The 25,000-nt window shown below is 36.6% G+C and overlaps 1 protein-coding gene across 1 annotated transcript in view; it reads right to left on the reverse strand.

Moving 5' to 3' along the window:
• The window catches only part of LOC144973989 (guanylate cyclase 32E-like), a 191,424-nt gene that overhangs the window by 1,871 nt on the left and 164,553 nt on the right, over nt 1-25,000 (reverse strand). Inside the window, exons 10-24 of the mRNA XM_078916877.1 lie at nt 22,583-22,746; nt 20,496-20,595; nt 18,875-18,968; nt 17,891-17,966; nt 16,259-16,396; nt 14,454-14,612; nt 13,232-13,303; nt 12,607-12,769; nt 11,871-12,152; nt 10,663-10,846; nt 9,222-9,329; nt 7,602-7,725; nt 6,856-7,105; nt 5,103-5,201; nt 428-519 (exon numbers count right to left, since the gene is read on the reverse strand). Of these exons, the coding sequence (XP_078773003.1) occupies nt 428-519; nt 5,103-5,201; nt 6,856-7,105; nt 7,602-7,725; nt 9,222-9,329; nt 10,663-10,846; nt 11,871-12,152; nt 12,607-12,769; nt 13,232-13,303; nt 14,454-14,612; nt 16,259-16,396; nt 17,891-17,966; nt 18,875-18,968; nt 20,496-20,595; nt 22,583-22,746 (2,105 nt within the window). The remainder of the gene's footprint in view (nt 1-427; nt 520-5,102; nt 5,202-6,855; nt 7,106-7,601; nt 7,726-9,221; nt 9,330-10,662; nt 10,847-11,870; nt 12,153-12,606; nt 12,770-13,231; nt 13,304-14,453; nt 14,613-16,258; nt 16,397-17,890; nt 17,967-18,874; nt 18,969-20,495; nt 20,596-22,582; nt 22,747-25,000) is intronic.

The following is a 25,000-nucleotide window of genomic DNA, read 5'->3' on the forward strand; positions in this document are numbered from 1 at the left end:
TTTTTTTTGGCCGAAACGACTCGTTTCTGTGTTTTTTAATGGACATTACAATGGATTACGCCGACCGAAGAAGTGTAAAAAACACAGAAACGAGTCGTCTCGGCCAAAAAAATGTGAGTGAAAATTTGCATTATATATTAGCTCTAACCACCATTATCGAGCACTTTCGTACCTAGAAGTACCCACCAACACTCATAAATATATATATATATATACATATATATATTATATATATATTATATATATATATATATATATATATATATATATGTGTGTGTGTGTGTGTGTGTGTGTGTGTGTGTTTTGTGAGGGGAGAAGGGAGATAATCCACTTAATTTACCCATAAATCATGAAAAAACAAACGTTTTCTGATCGAAATTAAATAAACTATTTTTCATAGTAAACTGTCACTATAATTTGATCTCACCTTGACCTCCGTGTGACCCCGCTTCTCCAGATGGTATCCTCCTATCTTATCCAGAATGGCTTTGCATTCAGCGCTGCAATGGATCTTTAAGGCTGGAATTCGAAGAAATACAAATAAAAAATAAATAAAATTCCCTTTATTCATCTCATAGGGGAAATTTGTCTCTATGATCTATTCCAAGGGAATACTGGAATAACCCAGGCGTCAGCCGCAATCCAACGCCGCAAATTGAGCTAGAGCGAGGTGACTTGCTCAAGGCCACACAGCACAGCGGTGGGTGATCGAGCTAGGTACCTTTCGGGTACAAAGCAGAGACCCTACCGCTGAGCCACGCTACCCCCTAAAGCCATGCTACCCCCTGTTATTATCAAAATAACAATAATATTAATAAGTACAGGCCTCGGGGAGGCAAACGGAAACAACATAACATCTCAATGGTAACAACTCGTCGTCCACCCCGCCCCCACACAAACCCCCGTCCACCACCAACACTTGTAACTGTACCAACCACAAACAGTTTCACAAACGACAACAATAACATTGTTATTGGTCTTCTGAATGCACAGTCCTGCCGTAACAAAACCGAAGAATTAAACGATTTATTAACGGAGAAGAACTTCGATATTCTATTTATAGTAGAGACATGGCTCTCACAGTCTGGAGACGACCCAGTTGAAAAAGCTATGACACCCCCTGGGTACCAATTTAGATCGTATCCAAGGAAAGATCAGCGAGGGGGTGGCATTGGCGTATTTTATAAAACAAAATTATGTAAACATGTGGAAATCATCGAAATGCGCTGCAAAACAATGGAGGCCATTGATCTTAGATTATCCCTCCAGAATACAAGATACAACTTCAACTGCATCTACCGACCGCCAGCAAACAAGAAAAACAAAATAAAATTACCTGATGTTAGGAAGGAAATCAACGAGATGCTAACTTTGCAACACACGCGTCCTGGCCATTCAATTATACTCGGCGACTTTAATTTTCACTTCGACAACGTCACAGACACCGCCAAATTGCACGAGTCATTATCAGAGAACAACATGTGCCAGATCGTAACAACGCCAACCCCCTCTGCTGGTCATATTTTAGATTAGGTAATTGTAGAAAATTCAGAGTTCCAAAAAACCAACGCCACCGTCGATTATCTCCCCTTTTCGGACCACTCCCTCATTTCTTTCAATCTTGACGTTTCAAAACCATGCCAAGAAACCACCACCACATCAACCAGAAACATTAAAGGCATTAATTTGGACAATTTCAGAGGCGATTTAGAAACAAAACTTACTAAAAATTCAATTATTTCTCCAGACCAGTGGAATAGTTGTCTCATTGAAACGCTTGACAAACATGCGCCATTCCAAACAAGGACCGTCACCAACCGCAAGTATGCTCCGTGGTATACGTCGGACGTTAAAGAAGCTAAAACGAAGTGACGGAGAGCAGAAAGACTGCTGAAAACATCAGGCCTCATGATTCATCGTGAAATATTCAAGAGCGCATTTCGTGCCTGGAAGACAACAATAAAAAAGGCAAAGACCACGTATTTTCTTTCAAAATTTGAAACTTCTAAATCTTGTAAACAATTATTTAACATCTGCAATGATCTACTTGGACGTGAAATATGCACTTCATTACCATCTACAACCAATCAAAGAGACTTGCCAGACACATTTGTCAACTTTTTTAAAGACAAAATCCATAACATTCGTTCAGAACTAGATCGGCATGAACCATTTATAGATACAAATACATTCTGTGGTACCCCTTTAGACAAGTTCCAACCAGTTTCACCTAGTTTCATAAACGAGTTGATAAAAAAAGCCCCCATTAAATCCTGCGACCTTGATCCCCTACCAGCACAGCTTTTGGCCAGCTCCATCGATACATTATTACCATCCATTACATCAATCATAAATACATCCATACTGACTGGCGAAGTTCCATCGTGCTTTAAAAGTGCCCTCGTCAAACCATTTCTGAAGAAACCATCACTAGACCACAATATATTAAACAATTATCGTCCTGTATCAAATTTACCTTTTTTGTCAAAACTTTTGGAGAAGGTAGTTCTTACACAATTAACATCTCATCTTAAGAACAACAGTTTGGAACAACCCTTTCAGTCAGCCTACAAACATCAACACAGTACTGAAACGGCGCTTCTTAAAATCTTTAATGACTTGTTATGTAATGCTGATGCTAACAATATCAATGTATTATGCCTTTTAGATCTTTCAGCTGCCTTTGACACCATTGACCATGACATTTTGTTAAGAAGACTAGAAAATACGTTCGGCATAAAAGGAATTGCCCTTAAATGGTTTACATCATATTTACAGGATCGATGACAGACTGTCGTGGTGAATGGTGTTCAGTCAGAACAAGTTTTACTAAATTTTGGAGTGCCACAAGGCTCTGTTTTTGGCCCTGTCCTTTTTACTGAATATATGCAGCCCCTTTCTAGTGTGATATCCAGATTCAATCTGAGTTATCATTTTTATGCAGATGATACGCAAATATATGATTCAGCACCCCTTAGTAATTTACAGTTCTTAATACAACGAATTACGAGCTGTTTTAATGAGATTAAATCTTGGATGTACCACAATAAGTTAAAATTAAATGATAGTAAAACTGAGATTTTAATGTGTGGAAGACCGAGTATCCTTAAACAGGCAAATAAATCACTAATTACTCTCGGAAATAGCACAATAGAATTTTCAAATAAAGCAAAAAACCTTGGCGTCATCATTGATAAAGATCTTTTCATGACAAGCCACGTGAATAACACCATACAATCTATGTACATAGAAATGAAAAAAAGAAGCAAAATTCGTAATTTAATACCGAAGCATATAACAGAACTTTTAATTAATTCCTTGGTTTTATCTAAATTGGACTATTGTAACTCCCTTTGGGCGAATTTAACTAAAGACAAAATTAGCAAACTTCAGGTTGCTCAAAATAACGCAGCCAGGCTCATTGTACGCAATAACAAAAAATACCCGTCAGCAACTCTTCTTCTCCGTGAGTTACATTGGCTTCCTGTTGAAAAAAGAGTTGCCTATAAGATTTGTACTGTTGTCTACAAATCCCTGAGCACGAACAGTCCCTCCTATATTAAAGACCTTCTAAACATATATGTCCCCAATAGAAACTTGAGGTCAAGCAATGACCAATCAATCCTTGTCAAACCTAAGCCATTGCGTAAAATAGGTGAACAGTCTTTTCAATTTTCGGCCCCCCATTTTTGGAACTCTCTCCCGTCACACGTGAGATGCTCGGATTCGTTGACAACGTTCAAATCTCGCTTAAAGTTTTATCTTTTTACGTCATAATGTTGCAATATTATTTTCATATTTTGTTGTTGTTAAATTGAATTCGTATCACGTTTCCTTCACACTTGTCTCACTGTAATATGTTTTGTATTATATCACTGTAAAGCGCTTAGAGCCTGTGACAACGGGGTAAAGCTCTATATAAATGCCATTTATTATTATTATTAAAATGCAATGAAAGTCAATAGGGAATGAGATTAGTGGAAGAGTTGCGTCCCTTGATTGGAAGTCACCTGTGGAGAAGTTATTGTAAACAAACCAACTACAAACCAAGCGCTCCAAATACAAAATTTATTATTCATATTTCTGTACAAAAATGCATAACATTTATTATGATGTGGGTTTTTGTACAGAAATATGAATTATATATTTTTTATTTGGAGCGCTTGGCTTGTAGTTGGTTTATTTACAATAATCTTCCGCTAATCTCATTCCCTATAAGACAAAGGGACATAATTATACCAAGCGGGTGTACATTCATCCTCTGAGCCAAAGATAACACTGGAACGAATACAGATCCGAAAATGTCTGTATGAGCTAGATCTTTTAAAATAGAGATTTTATATAGAGCAATTTCCACTAAATGTGCTCAAAGCGCTTTACAAAGGGTCCCTGACAACACGTAACATGTAGAAGAAGACAAAACTACAATTTTTCCGACAGAGACATCGCTTTTGGCTTTTGACGGCCAGGTACTCATTTTACATCTTAGTCCGTTGAGAGAATGTGAGTAAAGAGTCTTTTCCAAGGACTAAAATTATGCGCTGAGCGAGGCTCGAACCCAGGTCCTTTAAGATCCGAAAGCGGATATCATACCACAATATATTATTATTATTATCATTATTATTATTATTATTATTATTATTATTATTATTATTATTATTATTATTATTATTATTATTATTATTATTATTATCATATTATTATTATTATTATTATTATTATTATTATTATTATTATTATTATTATTATTATTATTATTATTATTATCATTATTATTATTATTATTATTATTATTATTATTATTATTATTATTATTATTATTATTGTCATTATTACTACTATTATTATTACTATTACTACTACTACTACTACTACTACTACTACTACTACTACTACTACTACTACTACTACTACTACTACTACTACTACTACTACTACTACTACTACTACACTACCTCATCATCACTACCATTTTTGTTGTTTAGATAAATTGGAATGGCAATGTGTAAAGTGGTGGAGGGGTAGGGGTGAAGCTGGGATGAGAGGTGGAAAGTGGGGGGGGGGGGGAGAGGCGGAAGGGTATCTGACAGTGAATTAATTACCCTCTCCGGTAGATTCCATCCTATTCGCCGTGTTGACGGTGTCTCCAAACAGACAATACCGCGGCATCTTCAGACCAACCACCCCAGCACAGCAAGGACCTGTGTGGAACATAACACATTAATCTCATTGATATCATTTCTGGTTTGTTTGCTTTTTAAATAATTTTAACAAACATAATTGACTGAAGAAGGGCTAGGAGCCCGAAACTTTCTTTTGGTGTTCTATTTTTTCGTAGCAGTTCAATTATTCACTTGTGTTTATGATATGAGATCCTTGACTGACGAAGGGCTTTGAGCCCGAAACTTATTTTGTGTGTGTTCTATTTCGTAGTATTTATATTCTTAATTTGTGTTCATAACATGATATCCTAGCATAAGTCAAAAATCATAAATTACCGGAATGAATACCGGTCCAATAACAAAATCATTGATTGAAGAAGGGCTTTGAACCGAAACATTTTTGTGTGTTCTACTTTTCGTGGCAATTAATTTATTCATTTGTTTTGATGACATGATATCCTGGCAAAAGGCAAAAATCATAAATTACCGGAATGAATACCGGTCCAAAAACAAAATCATTGGCTGAAGAAGGGCTATGAGCCCGAAACTGTTTTTTGTGTATTATATTTCGTGGTATTTATATTCTTAATTTGTGTTCAATGCATGACATCTTAACATTAAGGCAAAAAATCATGAATTACCGGAATGAATCCGATCCAATAACAAAATTATTGATGAAGAAGGGCTTTGAACCGAAATGTTTTTTTGTGTGTTCTATTTATTGTGGCTTTTATATTATTTATGTGTGTTCATGACATGAAATCCTAACATAAGGCACAAAATAATGAATTACCGGGATGAATACTGATCCAATAACAAAATCATTCACTGAAGAAGGGCTGTGAGCCCGAAGTTTTTTGGGGTTTTTTTGTTTTTGTGTGTTCCATTTTTTCGTGGCATTTGTATTATTCATTTGTGTATATGACATGAAATATCCTAGCATGAGGCAAAAATCATGAATTACCAGAAACGTTTTTTTTTGTGTGTGTTCTATTTTCGTGGCATTTATATTATTCATTTGTGTATATGACATGAAATATCCTAGCATAAGGCAAAAATCATGAATTACCAGAAACGTTTTTTTTTTGTGTGTGTTCTATTTTCGTGGCATTATATTATTCATTTGTGTATATGACATGAAATATCCTAGCATAAGGCAAAAATCATGAATTACCAGAAACGTTTTTTTGTGTGTGTTCTATTTTCGTGGCATTTATATTATTCATTTGTGTATATGACATGAAATATCCTAGCATAAGGCAAAAATCATGAATTACCAGAAACGTTTTTTTGTGTGTGTTCTATTTTCGTGGCATTTGTATTATTCATTTGTGTATATGACATGAAATATCCTAGCATAAGGCAAAAATCATGAATTACCAGAAACGTTTTTTTGTGTGTGTTCTATTTTCGTGGCATTTGTATTATTCATTTGTGTATATGACATGAAATATCCTAGCATAAGGCAAAAATCATGAATTACCAGAAACGTTTTTTATTTGTGTGTGTTCTATTTTCGTGGCATGTATATTATTCATTTGTGTATATGACATGAAATATCCTAGCATAAGGCAAAAATCATGAATTACCAGAAACGTTTTTTTTGTGTGTGTTCTATTTTCGTGGCATTTGTATTATTCATTTGTGTATATGACATGAAATAACCTAGCGTAAGGCAAAAATCATGAATTACCGGAATGAATCCCGATCCTGATTTTAAGCATATAATCCGTTTGACCTCTGACCGTGAATCGTTTTTCTTTCAGTTTCTGTAGAAACAACAAAGACATCGAGGCGATCTCGCCGGCATGCAGGTCGCCGATCGTGTTGGGCAGGCCGCTGACCACCATATAGGCGTCGCCGATAGTCTCTACTTTGTACACGTAGAATTTGTGTATGACGGAGTCAAATAGAGTGTACAAGTCATTGAGGAGGTTGACGACCTGCAATGGTTGGAATGGGATAGAAATAAATAGATCAATAAATGTAATAGTTAAATAGATAAATAAATAAATAAAAGAATGAATGAATAAATTCATGAATAACGAAATGAATAAATACAATAATAAATAAATGAATGAATGAATTAATTAATTAATATATACAAAATAAATTAATTAAATAAAAAATTAATAAATAAATTAAAAAATAAATTTAAAAATGAATGAACAACTACATGAATAAATAAATAGATATATAAATAAATAAATAAGTAAATGAGTAAATAAATAAACCAATCAATCAATCAAAATATTAAATAAATAGATAAATAAATATATAGATAACTAAATAATTAAATGAATAAATATAACAATAAATATTTATTTATCTATTCGACCTAATACTTGATATGAGAATATGTTCTTTTCCTTTTACTGTGACTCTCAACACAATAAATATTTATCGGTCAAATGAAGAATCAAAGATCTGAACCCTTACCTCCATAGGGGCACTCTCGGCGCTAAGCTCAGTGAAACCAACGATATCTGAGAAGTAAATGGTGACACACTCAAACTGTTCAGGTTGTACGGGCTGACCCCGCATCAATCTGTCAGCAACTGACCTGCAAGGAGACGTAGAATTGGTGATGTGTATAGTTGGATTACTATAAGAAAACTTTTAGGTCATAACAAAGTTAAACTTTAAATACAGATTTTGCAGAACACTGGAAAAGCTCATATTTAAAAATTTGGCCAGAAAACTGATCCTTCAAATATCGATCGATTTAAATGACCCTCATCTTGGCAAAAACTCTCAAACCTGGTACTTCGGCGAAGTCCCAGGTTTGAGAGTTGTTGACAAGATGTGTGTCATTTAAATCGATCGATATTTGAAGGACTAGTTTTCTGGCCAAATTTTTAGTAGATGGCTTTTCCAGAGTTTATGCACTTATCTAAGGATAGTGGAGGCTACCATTATTCTTTAACCAAGTTCTATATGAGAAACACACATTCAAAATTCTTATATTTTATCTCTTTAATTTAAAAATAAATCTTATATGAATGAGATTTAACCTACGCGTACTTCTTTGCATGTCTGATAACCCAATCCTGATAATAATAACAACCCAATTATGGGCCCATTGTTGTAATGCAAATCGCAAAAAAAGGACGCAAAATATTGTCCGTTACAACAACGCTTTTAACGGTCAGTACTCATTTGGTACTTGCTGAGTACGGTGAGAGAATGTGAGTAAAGAGCATTTCCCAAGGACTAAACTATGCGCCGCTCAGAACTCGAACCAAGGACTTTCCGATCCAAAGCTTGAAGTTTGAACTACCACGTCTACCATTACGAGTTTACCTGATTCCTTACAAATGCAGACATGCTGACAACTACGAAAATTCCGTAGAGCTACGAATTTTCGACTACATTCTGTGAGCTTTATCAGATATTTAATTCAACAAATCCTCTTGAAAACAAATCTCTGGTACCAGAGCTAGCCTATAAAGGAATTAAGAGCATACGTTTCACTTATCTTGGATAAGTTGATGAATCTTAAAGACATGTAAAATTTCTAATGTGTAATAACACTACGAATTAGTCATATTTCAAGTAGGTAGGTCTGCAAACGCCTGCCTTGGTAACCTTGATTCCTTACAACTGCCTACCTTGGTAATCCAGATTGCTTACAAATGCCTACCTTGGTAACCCTGATTCCTTACAAATGCCCACATTGGTAACCCTGATTCCTTAAAATTGCCTACCTTGGTAACCCTGATTCCTTACAAAGGCCTACCTTGGTAACCCTGATTCCTTACAAATGCCTACCTTGGTAACCCTGATTCCTTACAAATACCTACCTTGGTAACCCTGATTCCTTACAAATGCCTACCTTGGTAACCCTGATTCCTTACAAATGCCCACCTTGGTAACCCTGATTCCATACAAATGACTACCTTGGTAACCCTGATTCCTTACAAATGACTACCTTGGTAACCCTGATTCCTTACAAAGGCCTACCTTGGTAACCCTGATTCCTTACAAATACCTACATTGATAACCCCGATTCCCTACAAATGCCTACCTTGGTAACCCCGATTCCTTACAAATGCCTACCTTGGTAACATCCGGAGCAGAAGATTCTCTGTCATTTTCTTCTCTTTCCGAAGTTGCTCCGTCCTTTCCTTGACAATCGTCTCTAGATTATCGGCGTAAAGCTCCATTCTGATGGAAAAGGTATTATAAATACTATAGATTATCGGCGTAGAGCTCTATTCTGATGGAAAAGATATTATAAAATACTATAGATTATCGGCGTAAAGCTCCATTCTGATAGAAAAGATATTATAAAATACTATAGATTATCGGCGTAAAGCTCCATTCTGATGGAAAAGATATTATAAAATACTATAGATTATCGGCGTAAAGCTCCATTCTGATGGAAAAGATATTATAAAATACTATAGATTATCGGCGTAAAGCTCAATTCTGATGGAAAAGATATTATAAAATACTATAGATTATCGGCGTAAAGCTCCATTCTGATAGAAAAGATATTATAAAATACTACAGATTATCGGCGTAAAGCTCCATTCTGATGGAAAAGATATTATAAAATACTATAGATTATCGGCGTAAAGCTCCATTCTGATGGCAAATATATTATAAATACTATAGATTATCGGCGTAAAGCTCCATTCTGATGGAAAAGATATTATAAAATACTATAGATTATCGGCGTAAAGCTCCATTCTGATGGAAAAGATATTATAAAATACTATAGATTATCGGCGTAAAGCTCCATTCTGATGGAAAAGATATTATAAAATACTATAGATTATCGGCGTAAAGCTCCATTCTGATGGAAAAGGTATTATAAAATACTATAAATTATCGGCGTATAGCTCCATTCTGATGGCAAATATATTATAAAATTAGATTATCGACGTAAATCTTCGTTCTGATGGCAAAAATAATATTATAAAATACTAACAAAATGGTGAAATGGGAAGATTTTGGATTGGAACAGTACAGACATTGGACGTTCCGGTTACAAACCCCTCGTCAGCACAACAATAAAAAAGGAATGTTCTCTCTCTCTCTCTCTCTCTCCCTCTCTCTCTCTCTCTCTCTCTCTCTCTCTCTCTCTCTATCTATCTATCTATCTATCTATCTATTCTCTCTCTCTCTCTACCTCTCTTTCTCTCTCTCCCTCTATCTCTCTCTCTCTATCTATATATCTATCTCTCTCTCTCTCTCTCTCTCTCTCTCTCTCTCTCTCAGTCTTTGTATATACACACACATATACACACACAATGTAATTATATATATATATATATATATATATATATATATATATATATATATGTGTGTGTGTGTGTGTGTGTGTGTCTGTATATATATATATATATATATATATATATATATATATATATATTATATATTATATTTATATATGTATATGTTTTGTGTGTGTGTGTGTGTGTGTGTGTGTGTGTGTGTAGGTGCGTGTGTCCTCTAATACAAATAGTGACGAGTATAACAAAACGCCACTCACAATGACACATGTTGCTTGGGTTTGAACCGTATCCCTATAGTGTACTTGAAATCTGGCCTGGACCCAGGGTCATCTGCCCAGCACGACTGGATCAAGTTGATTATACTAGGGTCACATCTCAGGCAAGACGTATCGGGACGGAACGCCTCGCCGATAGAAGGGCTCAACAACTTGTCGATTATTTCTGATGGCAAAGGATAGAGTTTTTATAGTAATGACCGAGTCGCACCAAAACATCAACAACAACAACAACAACAACAACAACAACAACAAGAAACAATTTAAAATTACAAAAAAGTAAACAAAAATAAAACACTTTTTTAAACAAAAAAAGCAAGAAAAAAATCCGAAAAAAAATACCCAATAAAAACCATTAAAAATTATTTTTTTAAAATAAAGAAAAACAATCAGTACACAGGCTGCTACTTTCACAAATGACAAAAACATTTGATTTTTGGAATTTAAACTTAACAAAATAAGGCAAAACAAACATGAATTTAAAACACTCCACTCACTTTTATGAATTACTATTGACTCAATATAGATAGTATGAAGTTGCGTCACTCAGGTCTTTGTTATTGTTTTATGCCATCCGCGTTTATGAGTAATTCTCACATAACCGTATATAGATAGTTCGAAGATGACGTCACTTAGGTCTTTGTTATTGTTTTTTGCCATCCGCGTTTATGAATAATGCTCACTGGACTGTATTAACCCGACAATAAACGTTCATGGATACACACAGTGTTGTGTGTTGGTCCGTTATACTTCTGGATGGCAAAGTTATGAGCTTCTTAGCCAAGCGCGTACTATCTATACCGCACTTTCAGCGTTAGGTTACACATGGTTTTGTGTGTTGGACCGTTATCTTGCCGAATGGCAATGTTGTAAGCATCTAAGTAAGCGAATACTATCTATAGATAGTATGCGCTTGGCTAAGAAGTTTACAACATTGTCTTCCGGAAGTATAACGGACCAACATGCAAAACTATGTGGAACCTTGAACGCTTATAGTCTGGATAATACAGTTTAGTGAGAATAAACATGGATGGCAAATAAAAAACAATAACAAAGACCAGAGTGACGTCGTCTTCGTTCTATTTATAGTTTGATTGATAGAACTTAGTAAGAACTACTCATAAAAATGGCTGGCTATAAACAATAACAATGCGCTGAGTGACGTCAATTTCGTTCTGTCTATTACTAACCTCTAGCCGTGAGATCGATGTCCCCCCAAGGCCCCCTCTGGCCGTACAACTCATACAGAATGATGGCGAATGAATACACGTCTCCTTTCTGTTGGGCCTGGACGTCTATGGGGCATCTGTCGGCGTCGTGATTGTTGCTGGTAGAGATTTGTTGCTGCAGGGAGCTGAACGTACGACTTGGCCTGAGATTATGACTGGTGGTGCTGCTGTTGTTTTGGCTGATGTAACTGTTGGAACTTGTAAACCGTCTCTGTAGGAACTCTGGAGCTGTCCATCGGAGCTCTTTAGAGGAAGTGATCGGATTAAGGAAGGTGATAATAATCGTGATAAGTATAAGAATGTATAGTATGGTGATGAAGAAAATAATTTATTGATTAATAAAATGTTTTTGTTACAAGTAAGAATGAATACAATATTAGTAATGATAATGATACTAATAGTGAAAATAATAACAATGTAGAAGAAGAAGAAGAAGAAGAAGAAGAAGAAGAAGAAGAAGAAGAAGAAGAAGAAGAAGAAGAAGAAGAAGAAGAAGAAGAAGAAGAAGAAGAAGAAAAAGATAGTGATAATAGCAATTATAATAAAGCAACGATAATAAAAACGATAAAAACAATGATAAAACAACGATAATAAGAATGATCATAAAAATGATAACAAAGATAATAACAGTGATAAAAAGCGATAATAACAATGATAAAAGAACTATAATAACAATGATAACGATCCTAGCACTCACTTGCAAATGCCCGTTCATCCTCCCCCACGGCTGGAGGTGGAGGGCCGATTGCAGTGAATCCAAAATCTGTGATCTTTAACGTCCAGCGTCTGTCCACGAGACAGTTGCTGGACTTGAGATTGCCATGGTAACCAAGGTCACTTTCGTGGATAAACTTCATTCCCTGAAACATTCAATTTATTGTTTTTAAAACACATCTGAACAGGCCAACGTCGATATAATTACAGATCTGATAACCCAATTTAAACGGTCTCCTCCATCACCATCATTATCATCATCATCATTATCATCAGTATCATCACCGTCATATTTTGATCATTATCACATATGTATATATTGACATGTGCTAATTTAGTTAACTGTAAAAAAAAACGCCTTACATTTCCACACAAACTCAGTACAGATTCATATCAAACGTAACAACGGCATTCCTTTACCTACTAGACATTTCAACATGACAATTTTGAGAGAGAACAAAGAAGAAAAAGAAGAAGAAGAAGAAGAAGAAGAAGAAGAAGAAGAAGAAGAAGAAGAAGAAGAAGAAGAAGAAGAAGAAGAAGAAGAGAAGATTATTGAAGGATGGGATGAGGGGGGGGGGGGAAGGAAGTGAAAACACAAGTCTTACAGTTATCAAATCCTGAACCAGTGACGTAATGAACATCTCCTCCTGTGGTAATTCTTGTTCTGACAGAATGTCCTGCAATCAGTACATATAGAATAAAGGTGAACCCGAATCAAACTCAGGGTGGGTTGGGTGAAAAATTCAATCCGATATTTTTTGTTAGTAATTTAAGTCTAGCGGCAGATGCGAGTATTTTCCTTAACTCTCTCTCTATACCAACTGTAGGAAAACCATTACAAACAACAATATAGAAAGAACGAAGTTGACGTTACTCAGGTCTATGTTATTATTTTTTTTAGCCACCCATTTCCTATGAGTAGTTAGATTAATTAGACTATAAACGTTCAAGGTTACCCATAGTTTTGTATGTGTTTCGATATTTCCGGCTGGCGAATGGCTGTGCTCAAAGCATAAATTCTTATTCAGATTCATGTTACAAATCACACCATTTGCTGAAGGATTTTGGTTATATTTACAAGATCTTCTTATTGCTCTATGTTTTGTGACTTGTTTTGTTTATGCAGAGATAGAATGAAGTTGACGTCACTCGGGTCTTTATTATATTATTTTTATTTTGTCATCCATGTTTATGAGTAATTCTCGCTAAACTGGATTAACCAGACTACAAACGTTCAACGTTACAAATAGTTTTGTGTGTTGGTCCGTATTACATCCGGATGGCAATGTTGTGAGTTTCTTATCCAAGCGCATGCTATCTATAGCATGTACTTGTTGCTCTTTTAAATTTGAGTTTAAAATTCAATTGGGGATCCTGATTGCTCAGTTGGTAGAGCACTCGCTTAACAATCAAAGGGACTATGATCGATCCCGGGTGCAGTCGAGACTTTTTCCTGATTTCCTGTCTACCAGGATTGAATGGGTAGTTGGGTCTGTTAAAACTGGAGAAAAGTACTTTTCGATACACTAGCTTGCTATCCAAAGGATAAAAGGCAATTGCTATTGTCCGTTTCACGCTATAGAAACCGGGATAAGCTCCGGCTCCATGGGCCTATGGCTATGAATGACAACTTTTAAAATTCAATCTGTGTGTTTTGGGTCGTTTTGACAGTTCAGTAGAAATCTTGAAAATTGGCGGTAAAGAGAGAGAGAGAGAGAGAGAGAGAGAGAGAGAGAGAGAGAGAGAGAGAGAGAGAGAGAGAGGGGGGGGGGGTAGAGAGAGAGTGAGTTAAACGCATTTCGTCAACACAAGCCCTTTTCTGCTTACCTCCAAACTCTTCCTGCTATAGTACTGGGTGACAATTCTGACTTTCGGCGTATCGATGCACGCTCCAACGAACCTTGCAATGTTGTCATGAGTCAGCTCTTTCCTCCTCTGGAATTCTTCCTTCAAGGTTCTGGTGAGTTCCAGGTGCTTTCGAGTCAGCTGTCCAATGAGATTTATGGGGAGAACTTAATGGTCAAATCGCACTGTTGCCTTCGTCATTTGTATCATCAACATCAAATTATCATTATCATCATCGGGATTATCCTCCTCCTCTTCATCCCCTTCCTCCTCTTCCTCCACCTCATTCTCCTCCTCCTCTTCCTACTCCTTCTCTTCCTCCTCCTCCTCTTCTCCTCTTCCTAATCCTCTTACTCCTCCCGTCCTCCTCCTCCTTCCCATCCTCCTCCTCCTCCTCCTCCTCCTCCTCATCATCATCATCATCATCATCATCATCATGATCATCATGATCATCATCATCATCAACAACAACATTACAAACATCATGGCAGTTGTAGTCATGGCGGCTATGTGGTCTTCTCATATGACACTCGCTTTCGGATCGTAAGGTCCTGGGTTCGAGCATCGCTCGGCGTATAATTGAGTCTTTGGAAAAGCCTCTTTACTCACATTCTCTCATCGTACTTAAGTGTAAGATGAGTACCTGGCCGTTATCAGAGTTGTCCCTGTCGGAAAAATCGTGGTATAGCCTAACAGGTGTCAAGTCTCGTTCTACATGTTACGTGTTGCTGTTGGTCAGGGACTCTTTGTAAAGCGTTCTGAGTACGTTTAGTGGATATTGCTCTATATAAAAAGCTTTTAAAAAGCAATTCTACTCAGTAGCCAATATGAAATATACATTTACATAGAATTTCCAATCAGTTGTGAATCAAAGGAAACTACCAAAAATAATTAAATAGATAATCCTATATACCAATAAATCATAAATCAATCATAAATTAAATATATAAATGGGGATACAAGGCAAAAATAAGATTCATCCCCATTATATGAACCAACCCATAATTTTTTTGGAAGCTTTTTATATCGCGCAATATCCACTAAACGTGCTCAATGCGCTTTACAAGGTGTCCCCGCCACACCAACACTTAACATTTAGGACGGGGCATGACGCCTCTTAGGCGATATTACATTTATTTTTCGGATAGAGACAGCAACACGAATAATGTAGAATGAGACATGATGCCTGTCACTGTTAACGGCCAATTACTCATTTTAAACCTGCGTCCGGTGAGAATATGTGAGTAAAGAGCCTTTTTCAAAGGATTAACCTATGGACCTTCCGTTCCAAAAGTGAACCATACCACAAGACCAAATCGCCACAAAAGGTGCTCAAACCAAAGGTTGTCAAAGATGTTACTTTACAAGGGGTTCCCAGCCAACACCAACATTATTACAAATTATTATTACAGCAACAAATTAAACTTGAGATTTTGTATAGCGCAATATCCACTGAATGTGCTCAAAGCGCTTTACAATGGGTCCCTGGCCAACAGCAACACATAACATTTAGGAAGGGACATGACGCCTGTTAGGCGATATTACATTTTTCCCCGAACAGAGACAACGCTGTTAACGGACAAGTACTCATTTTACACCAAAGAATGATGAGAGAATGTGAGTAAAGAGTCTTTTCCAAGGATTCAGCTATGCGCTGAGCGAGGCTCGAACTCAGGACCTTCCAATCCGAAAGCGAAGCGAGTGTCATACCACTAGAGGACACTTAGCCCCAACATCTAACATAATATTATGAACGAGACATGACCCCAGGAAATGGTAACTCCAACCTGTTTGACGAAGACGGTACATCCCTTGTAGTTCCCAATGGGAGATTCCTCTGTCGCGTTGCCCTTGGATTCTGACGTGTCCGTCTGGTCAGAGAGCAGCAAGGAAGACAGGGTCGTGTTCATGATGGACTCCTTTTTCTGTGGAAAGGGGAGACAATCTTCAGCCTAATGTTCCAAAGCGTAATTTGAGGTCGCATGAGTCAAAATCGTTAGTTGTACCGAAAACAATTCTTAAGAGTTTTGGTGATAGATCATTTTCTTAATTTGGACCCACAATATATTTGATGAAGAAGAAGAAGAAGTAGTAGTAGTATTAGTAGTAGTAGTAGTAGTAGTAGTAGTAGTAGTAGTAGTAGTAGTAGTAGTAGTAGTAGTAGTAGTAGTAGTAGTAGTAGTAGTAGTAGTAGTAGTAGTTGTAGTAGTAGTTGCTGTTATTGTAGTGTTTTTTATCTTTTTTATTATTATTATTATTATTATTATTATTATTATTATTATTATTATTATTATTATTATTATTATTATTATTATTATTATCATTATCATCATCATCATCATCATCATCATCATCATCATCATCATCATCATCATCATCATCATCATCATCATCATTATTATTATGATTATTATTATTATTATTATTATTATTATTATTATTATTATTATTATTATTATTATTATTATTATTATTATTATTATTATTATTATCATTATCATCATCATCATCATCATTATTATTATTATTATTATTATTATTATTATTATTATTATTATTATTATTATTATTATTATTATTATATTATTATTATTATTATTATTATCATTATAATTAGTATTATTATTATTATTATTATTATTATTATTATTATTATTATTATTATTATTATTATTATTATTATTATTATTATTATTATTATTATCATTATTATTTCATGATGTGTTGTCTTTACATAATAATAGGAACTTGAAATCCAGAGGACATGGGAAGGGAAGTAATCTAGTAGTTACATTAAAAATATGCAGATTAATGAGTTGTCTCCCTTAATCTACTGTCGCTGATAATTAATATACCACCTCCTCTCCCTCTCCTTCATCCTCCCGCTCCTGTATTCCCCGTTATTTTCTCAATCAAAGTAAATCAAGTGACAAATCGGGGAACAGACGCTGGTGTCACATAAATAAAGATATGATAAAGTGTGTACATAACAGTGCCAGACAATGCAAGATAGAAAAATACAAGAATAAATCGTCTCGACAAATCAGTCATCCTCGATTGATGATTAGGCTGGTCGAAAACGTGACTATAGTATGCGCTTGGCTAAGACGTTCACAACATTGCCATCAGTTAGTATAACGGACCAACACACAAAACCATGTGTAATCGTGAACGTTTATAGTCTGGTTCGTATAGTCTTTACTTCGTACCCGGAAGGTACCGAATTCGATCACCGGCCCCTGCGCTGAGTGGCCTTGAACAAGTCACCTCGCCCTAGCTCAAGTTCCGGCGCTAACGTCTGAGTTACTCCAGTCTTCCCTTGGAAAGACACTAGAGAACAATTGCCTCTATAGGATGAATAATGGAATTTTTTTTAAAAATTACCCTTGGCCTTGGGTAGACATATCATTGATCTGGGCCGGGTCCATGAAATGAATTTCATCAATGTCGATCTTCCACAACAATCTGTCCAACTTCCGGTCATACGTGAAACGTCTGGAAAGAAATAAATCCGATCGTGTTTTTGACCATTCATTGGGCGGATGGATATGTGGTCACGAAATTATTTCAAAATATCAGTTACAGTGAAATATACATAATCAGTCGGATGGTGAAGGTTTGAACTGAGATATTGCCAAGTTTAGTCAGAAGGTCAATTTTCATCCAAAATGAGTTCTGGTCATAAAGGATTAAATCAACACTTTTTGTACATCTTCAGAAAATATCAAAGCTTAATTTCACTTCTAAATATGTATGACAGCTAGTCAAGTTGAAAAAGTATGAAATATGAGAAAAGTTCCTGGATACCTTTCCCATACATCTGACCATAACTTCATGAAACATCACCCGATTTACTTCAAATAAAGATCAAAATCCTCTAGTGAGCAGATGCTTTCAGAAAATGCCAAGAATATGCAAACCACTGATTATGTCACGCGTTGACATGGCTCAGAAATATTGGATCCGCGCGGAACCTTATCGATGAAGTTTTAATTCAGAAAAATGAGTGGAGCAGGCACATATGTTGATAATAACAAGAAATGAAGTGAGTAGAAAATGTGCCAGAAGACAACAGAGAATAAAAACTTCGCGGAGGCGATGGGGGCTCGAACCTGCGACCTTACTGTTACGACAACACCGCCTGGCCGGGGAAATTGTGACTATACCGGATGAGCTATCCACGACAGGCTCATAGTTGAGTCTAAGAATAAGGTTCTTTGCTCACATTCTATCACTGTATTCAGGTGTAAAATGAGTATCTGGCGGTAAACAACGTTATCTGTCGAATATATAAACGTAAAAACGCCCTACATGTTAAGTGTCTCCGTGAGCACGGTTAGTGGATATTTCACGATACATACATAAATGATTCACATTTTTTTCTGTTTGTTAAAGTGTCTTACCTGTAATGAAACCAAAATAGTAGAACTACCGCAGCACACAACACCACGAGCACTGAGCACACCGACAAGGCAATGTACTCACTGGAGTAGGAATCTGAGAAGATAAAAAAATATTCGTGAATTAGACACATATTATATTACTACCACAAAAACAACAACAACAACAATAACAATTATGACAACTAATAGTACCACAACTACTACTACAAATACTACTTCTACTACTACTACTACTACTACTTCTACTACAACAACAACAACAACAACAACAACAACAACATACTACTACTACTACTACTACTACTACTACTACTACTACTACTACTACTACTACTACTACTACTACTACTACTACTACTACTACTATTACTACGACGACGACGACGACGACGACGACTATTAATAATAATGATAATAATAATAATCCTACTGCCACTACTACTATTGATACTACAACTATTAGTACTACTACCACTTCTACTACTACTACTACTACTACTAATAATACTACTACTACTACTACTACTACTACTACTACTACTACTACTACTATTACTACTACTACTACTACTACTACTACTACTACTACTACTACTACTACTACTACTGCTATTACTACTACAACTACTACTACTACTACTACTACTACTACTACTACTACTACTACTACTACTACTGCTGCTGCTACTACTACTACTACTAATACTACTACTACTACTACTACTACTACTACTACTACTACTACTACTACTACGACTACTACTACTACTACTACTACTACTACTACTACTACTACTACTACTACTACTACTGCTGCTGCTGCTGCTGCTGCTACTACTAATAATAATAATATTACTTTTACTACTCCTACTACTACCCCTACTACTACTACTACTACTACTACTACTACTACTACTACTACTACTACTACTACTACTACTACTACTACTACTGCTGCTGCTGCTGCTACTACCACTACTACTACTACTACTACTACTACTACTACTACTACTACTACTACTACTACTGCTGCTGCTGCTGCTGCTGCTGCTGCTACTACTACTAATAATAATAATTTTACTATTACTACTACTACTACTACTACTACTACTACTACTACTATACTACTACTACTACTACTACTACTACTACTACTACAACTACAACTACTACTACTACTACTGCTACTACCACTACTACTACTACTACTACTACTACTACTACCACTACTACTATTACGACTAATGTATTGTTATTATGATTAAGAGTCGTTGTAGCAGTAGTAGTAGTAGTAGTAGTAGTAGTAGTAGTAGTAGTAGTAGTAGTAGTAGTAGTTGTTGTTGTTGTTGTTGTTGTTGTTGTTATTGTTGTGAAGAAGAAGAAGAAGAAGAAGAAGAAGAAGAAGAAGAAGAAGAAGAAGAAGAAGAAGAAGAAGAAGAAGAGAGACACAGATAGATAGATAGATAGATAAATAGAGATCTTTGTGTTTGGATCATTTTAACATTTCAGTAGAAATCTTGGAAATTGTCGGTAGAGAGAGAGAGAGAGAGAGAGAGAGAGAGAGAGAGAGAGAGAGAGAGAGAGAGGGGGGGGGGGGAGGCGAGATAGAGAGCAGACTTACTCTTGGATGGGTCCTCACATTTCTCACCACGAAATCCACATTCGGGTTCACTGACCGGCGCCTGACTTTTGACCCATATCGGGTATTTATGGGAGTACATCTGGTTACATGGAAATAATACATAAACACCAAAGTTAACGCAGGAATTAAATATGTATATCTTTTTATCTCAAAAAGTTACTTACGAATAAACTTAAAAGTAAATTATTTATAAAATAAAAATGTTAATCTTTTGCCACGATGGAAACTCTACATTCATTCTGTACAGACTATGGGTGTACAAAAGTCCACACACAGCGCGTACAATAATAAATTAATTATTTGGCGAAGAATAAAGAGAAGAGGAAAGAGAAGAAGGAAGAGAGGGGGAAGAGTAGTAGTAGTAGTAGTAGTAGTAGTGAAGAAGAAGAAGAAGAAGAAGAAGAAGAAGAAGAAGAAGAAGAAGAAGAAGAAGAAGAAGAAGAAGAAGAAGAAGAAGAAGAAGAAGAAGAAGAAGAAACAACAACAACAACAATAACACCAACAACTATGAAAAAACAACAACAGGAAGGAGAAGAAGAAGAAGAAGAAGAAGAAGAAGAAGAAGAAGAAGAAGAAGAAGAAGAAGAAGAAGAAGAAGAAAGAAGAAGAAGAAGAAGAAGAAGAAGAATTGAGGACACGAGAGCTACAGCGATGAGGGAGTCTCTGGAGGTTATCACATCAAAAGGAAAAGATGTCAATGGTTAGGGTATATAATGTGTCGCAAACCTGGTTGCACATTGACATGGAGGACTCTTCCATGGACATCCGAAGGAAAAAGGAAGCGAGGCCGCTACAAATGAAGTCTAGACATGCAGCGTGGTGAGGACTTAAATCGTTGAGAAATGCCCTTGTTTGTTTTTTTTAAGGGTTTTACGGCGATTGCAACACATTTAGGTTATATCGCCAGTAACAAGGAAGAAAATTGGATAGTAAAAACATTCTAGATGTACAATTAAAAGGACTTGAGGAAAAGGTAAGACAATGGGGGCATTTTTCAAATAGGGAACAGATGTAGATTCAAAGAGCACACTATCAGTGTACTAAGATTGAGATCACCAAAAGTCTCACCCAGACGCAAGCACAAGTTCCCACTAAGAATTGTCCTTCGACGTGGGCCCAATGATAGCAGATGGCAGGACCAGGTGGAGATCTCTTGCACCGCAATGCTAAATATGTCAAAGAAAAATACTAACTGGCTAGACAAATTCTTTCCAAGCAGTACTTCTTCTCCTAAATGGCGCATAAACAAAAGTAATGAAACTTAATTTTATTACTACTCTGCGTGGGTAGAAAAAAAAATAAAGCTATACAAGACTGTGGAACATGGGACCTGACAACCAGCGAAGAAGATAAACTACGATAAGTATAGACCTCGAGCACTCGATGACAACACATACGAACTGAGATGAGAAAAGGATTTAGAAAACCTGAGATTCATCGCACAGACCACCATCAGTGGAAAGAACTCACTCAACAAATCAGAGAAGCTGCCAACTCGTCCTAGTGTAGCCATCGTAAACTTATAGCCTGACACTGACCAAAAAATGACGTCAAAAGACAAGTCTTTGGCCACAAAAGAAAACAAATCGTGAGTTGTATTCAACAGTTCAACTAATGGAATTACTTGTTTCCCTGAGCCCTACTAACAACAACTCGCCACAAGCGTCACAAACTTTAAAAAGGACGTCAAACGACCAGTCTTAGAGGGTTCTTGTGTCAGGCTATAAGTTACCGATGACTATGTTCCCAGTCCGTAGATTAGGAGGTGATCGCCAATAGATCAAGTCAGTCAAGTCTGCGTTGGTAGTGTCTTGATTTTTTCTTAAACTTCACCTCGTCTTGCCATTTTAAGGTTTTAAATCTTTATAGTTTGTGAAATTAGCGTTAATTTGTGTCAATAAAATAGGTGAAACTAACTGCTTTGGGGGGGGGGGGGGGGGGGGGGGGGGAAATGCTAATAACGCTTAGCCAAATTTTTGCAAGCCAAACTCCTTTTGATTTAAACGCCAAGCTTTTGGAATTTGCCATTAAAAACGCCAAATGGTCAAACCTGTAAACCAACTTACCAAATTTCCCTTGTGGGTGTTAAAAGAACCGACGACAAAAAGAGCATTCCCGTGGCTTATTGAGTCATCGCTGACGTCATCGTTGCGAAGGATGTGCCCTCTGACCTCATAACTATCTTCCGTCTCTCCGTTGGCGTGTATTGTTATTTTGTACCCTTGTTTGCCTGTGGACCATAACGTGGGAAGGGGGAGGGTGAGGGGGGGGGGGGGGGGGCAAGTAGATGGTAGATAGACGATTAATATATTATAATACTGTTATTATTCCAGCCCTCTCAATGGAAAACCCTATTATTTCTAAGCATATACGTAATCGTTGTATAATACTTTGAACGCGTTGAATACAAATTCATTCAAAGATTGCAGAATATTTGCATACCGTTTTTGCTGTGAATTACAGGGCAAAAGATTGGCGATTAAAAATAATCGTTTGGTGCGCATGAATACGAACCCAACGCTTTTGTACCGATCCGTGAGGGAGTCCGCTCTTTTGTTATCAGCATCTGCTTTTCTTCCCATCCATTTCAACAAAAGAGCGACGGTTTGACACAAGGGATTTTATTATTGCAAATACTTTTGTGTTACGAGTTACTCTTTGCAACCTTTAGGGGCAATTTCCTACGATTTACTGTGTCATATGCAGCCGTCAGGTTCAGCCTTTGTAATTTGTTTGTTCTCATAGCCATCTTCGATGTTTTGTGCCAAGTTCAGGGTATACTGGAATAACCCAGGCGTCAGCAAAGTGAGCAAGGGCGAGTTGGCTTGCTCAAGGCCACACAACGAGACAGGTAGTCGAACTCGATAACTTTTGGGTACGAAGCAAAGACCGTACCGTTGACTCACGTTGCCCTTACATCACAAGATCAACAAAAGCCTAAATTAAATACACGACACAAAAACCAAATAGACGGCTCAGAAATATGTATTTGCCTTTTTATTGATGTTATGGTTGGCTGAAGAAGGGTTTTCAGCCCGAAACGTTCCGTATACTTTTCTTTTTTTTTATTGGAAGCTGTTGTATTAATTTTTTGTTTATAACTTGACTAAAATCGATTTTGTGCTCGTCAGTTTTGCGCGCTAAAAGACATTCAGTGACCATCTCATTGTTCTATAAATCTATGAGTGTTTCTAATCTATATCTCATGTTGATTATTACCCAGCCAGACACCGTCACACTATCGAACCCTGAAAAAAACACGTATTTAAAATTTTGGCCAGAAAATCCGTCCTGCCTTCAAATATTGATCGATCAAAATGACTCTCATCATGGCAAAAAAATTCCAAATCTGATTGTTAAAGCACGGCTCAGGTTTGAAAGTTTTTGACAAGTTGAGGGCCATTTTAATCAATCGATAATAAGAGGACGTGTTTTCTGGCTAAAATTGAAAATACGCGATTTTTCGGAAAACAACAGCGTACTCAACTTGAGTCAAGAAAAAAACAATAAGGATTTTCTGACACTGTCGAAGGACGGGCGTTGACAAGTTTATAGAAACCTTGGCCTGTAGACTAATTAGTACCCGTCACGCGTAGACGCTCATTGAAAGACCTAATCACGCCTTCTACAAGGAAGAACAATGACGGAGTAATACACACCATACCAATTTAGTTCCCGGAAGCCGTAACGGAAATGACAGGTTCTATGAATACGAAGCCTTAAGACATTAAAAAATGTGTTGATGCTTCTATGCATTTAGGTAAACTACTCACAACATCCGACATCCGGAAATGACATTCCAGCAGACAAAACCATGTGTAACCTCGAACGTTTATAACCTGAGTGAGAACTAATAATTAAAATGGCTGTCTATAAACAACACCAAAGAGCTGGGTGACGTCAATTTCGTTTAGATCTTTTGAAATAAATATAATAATTAGAGCCTGAGAGAAATAAAACTTGAAAAGTAATGAGAAGGAATATTTCCATTTCGATAAACACCCAGAGCTCAATAGGGTTCAACAGTCGTGACGTCATTCCCTCGTAATGACGCGTAGTAACTAGTTCTAAACTATCGGAACAATGGAGGACGCCATTATCTCCATCACCGCCCTTATGAAACACTTCTCCGACGAGCGTACAAGTGTCTCCAGAGGATAAAAACATTATAAATTTGATCATGTTTTGACTTTTATACATTCTGATCACATGAAATGTGAAAAAGTTCTAGCCAGCACGGAGAATAAAAAGTACCGAATTACTTTGTTTAGAACCAAGCTGCTGGTTGCTGGGCGGACGTGACATCGGACTATTGAATCCTATTGTGGCCTTCAATGGAAACCCAGCTGCTGGTTGCTGGGCAGACGTGTCATCGGACTATTGAATCCTATTGTGGCCTTCAATGGAAACCCAGCTGCTGGTTGCTGGGCAGACGTGTCATCGGACTATCGAATCCTATTGTGGCCTTCAATGGAAACCCAGAT

This window comes from Berghia stephanieae, chromosome 5, assembly GCF_034508935.2.
Source record: "Berghia stephanieae isolate SIO BIC M18660-M18661 chromosome 5, UCSD_Bste_1.3, whole genome shotgun sequence".
Taxonomy (NCBI): domain Eukaryota; kingdom Metazoa; phylum Mollusca; class Gastropoda; order Nudibranchia; family Aeolidiidae; genus Berghia; species Berghia stephanieae.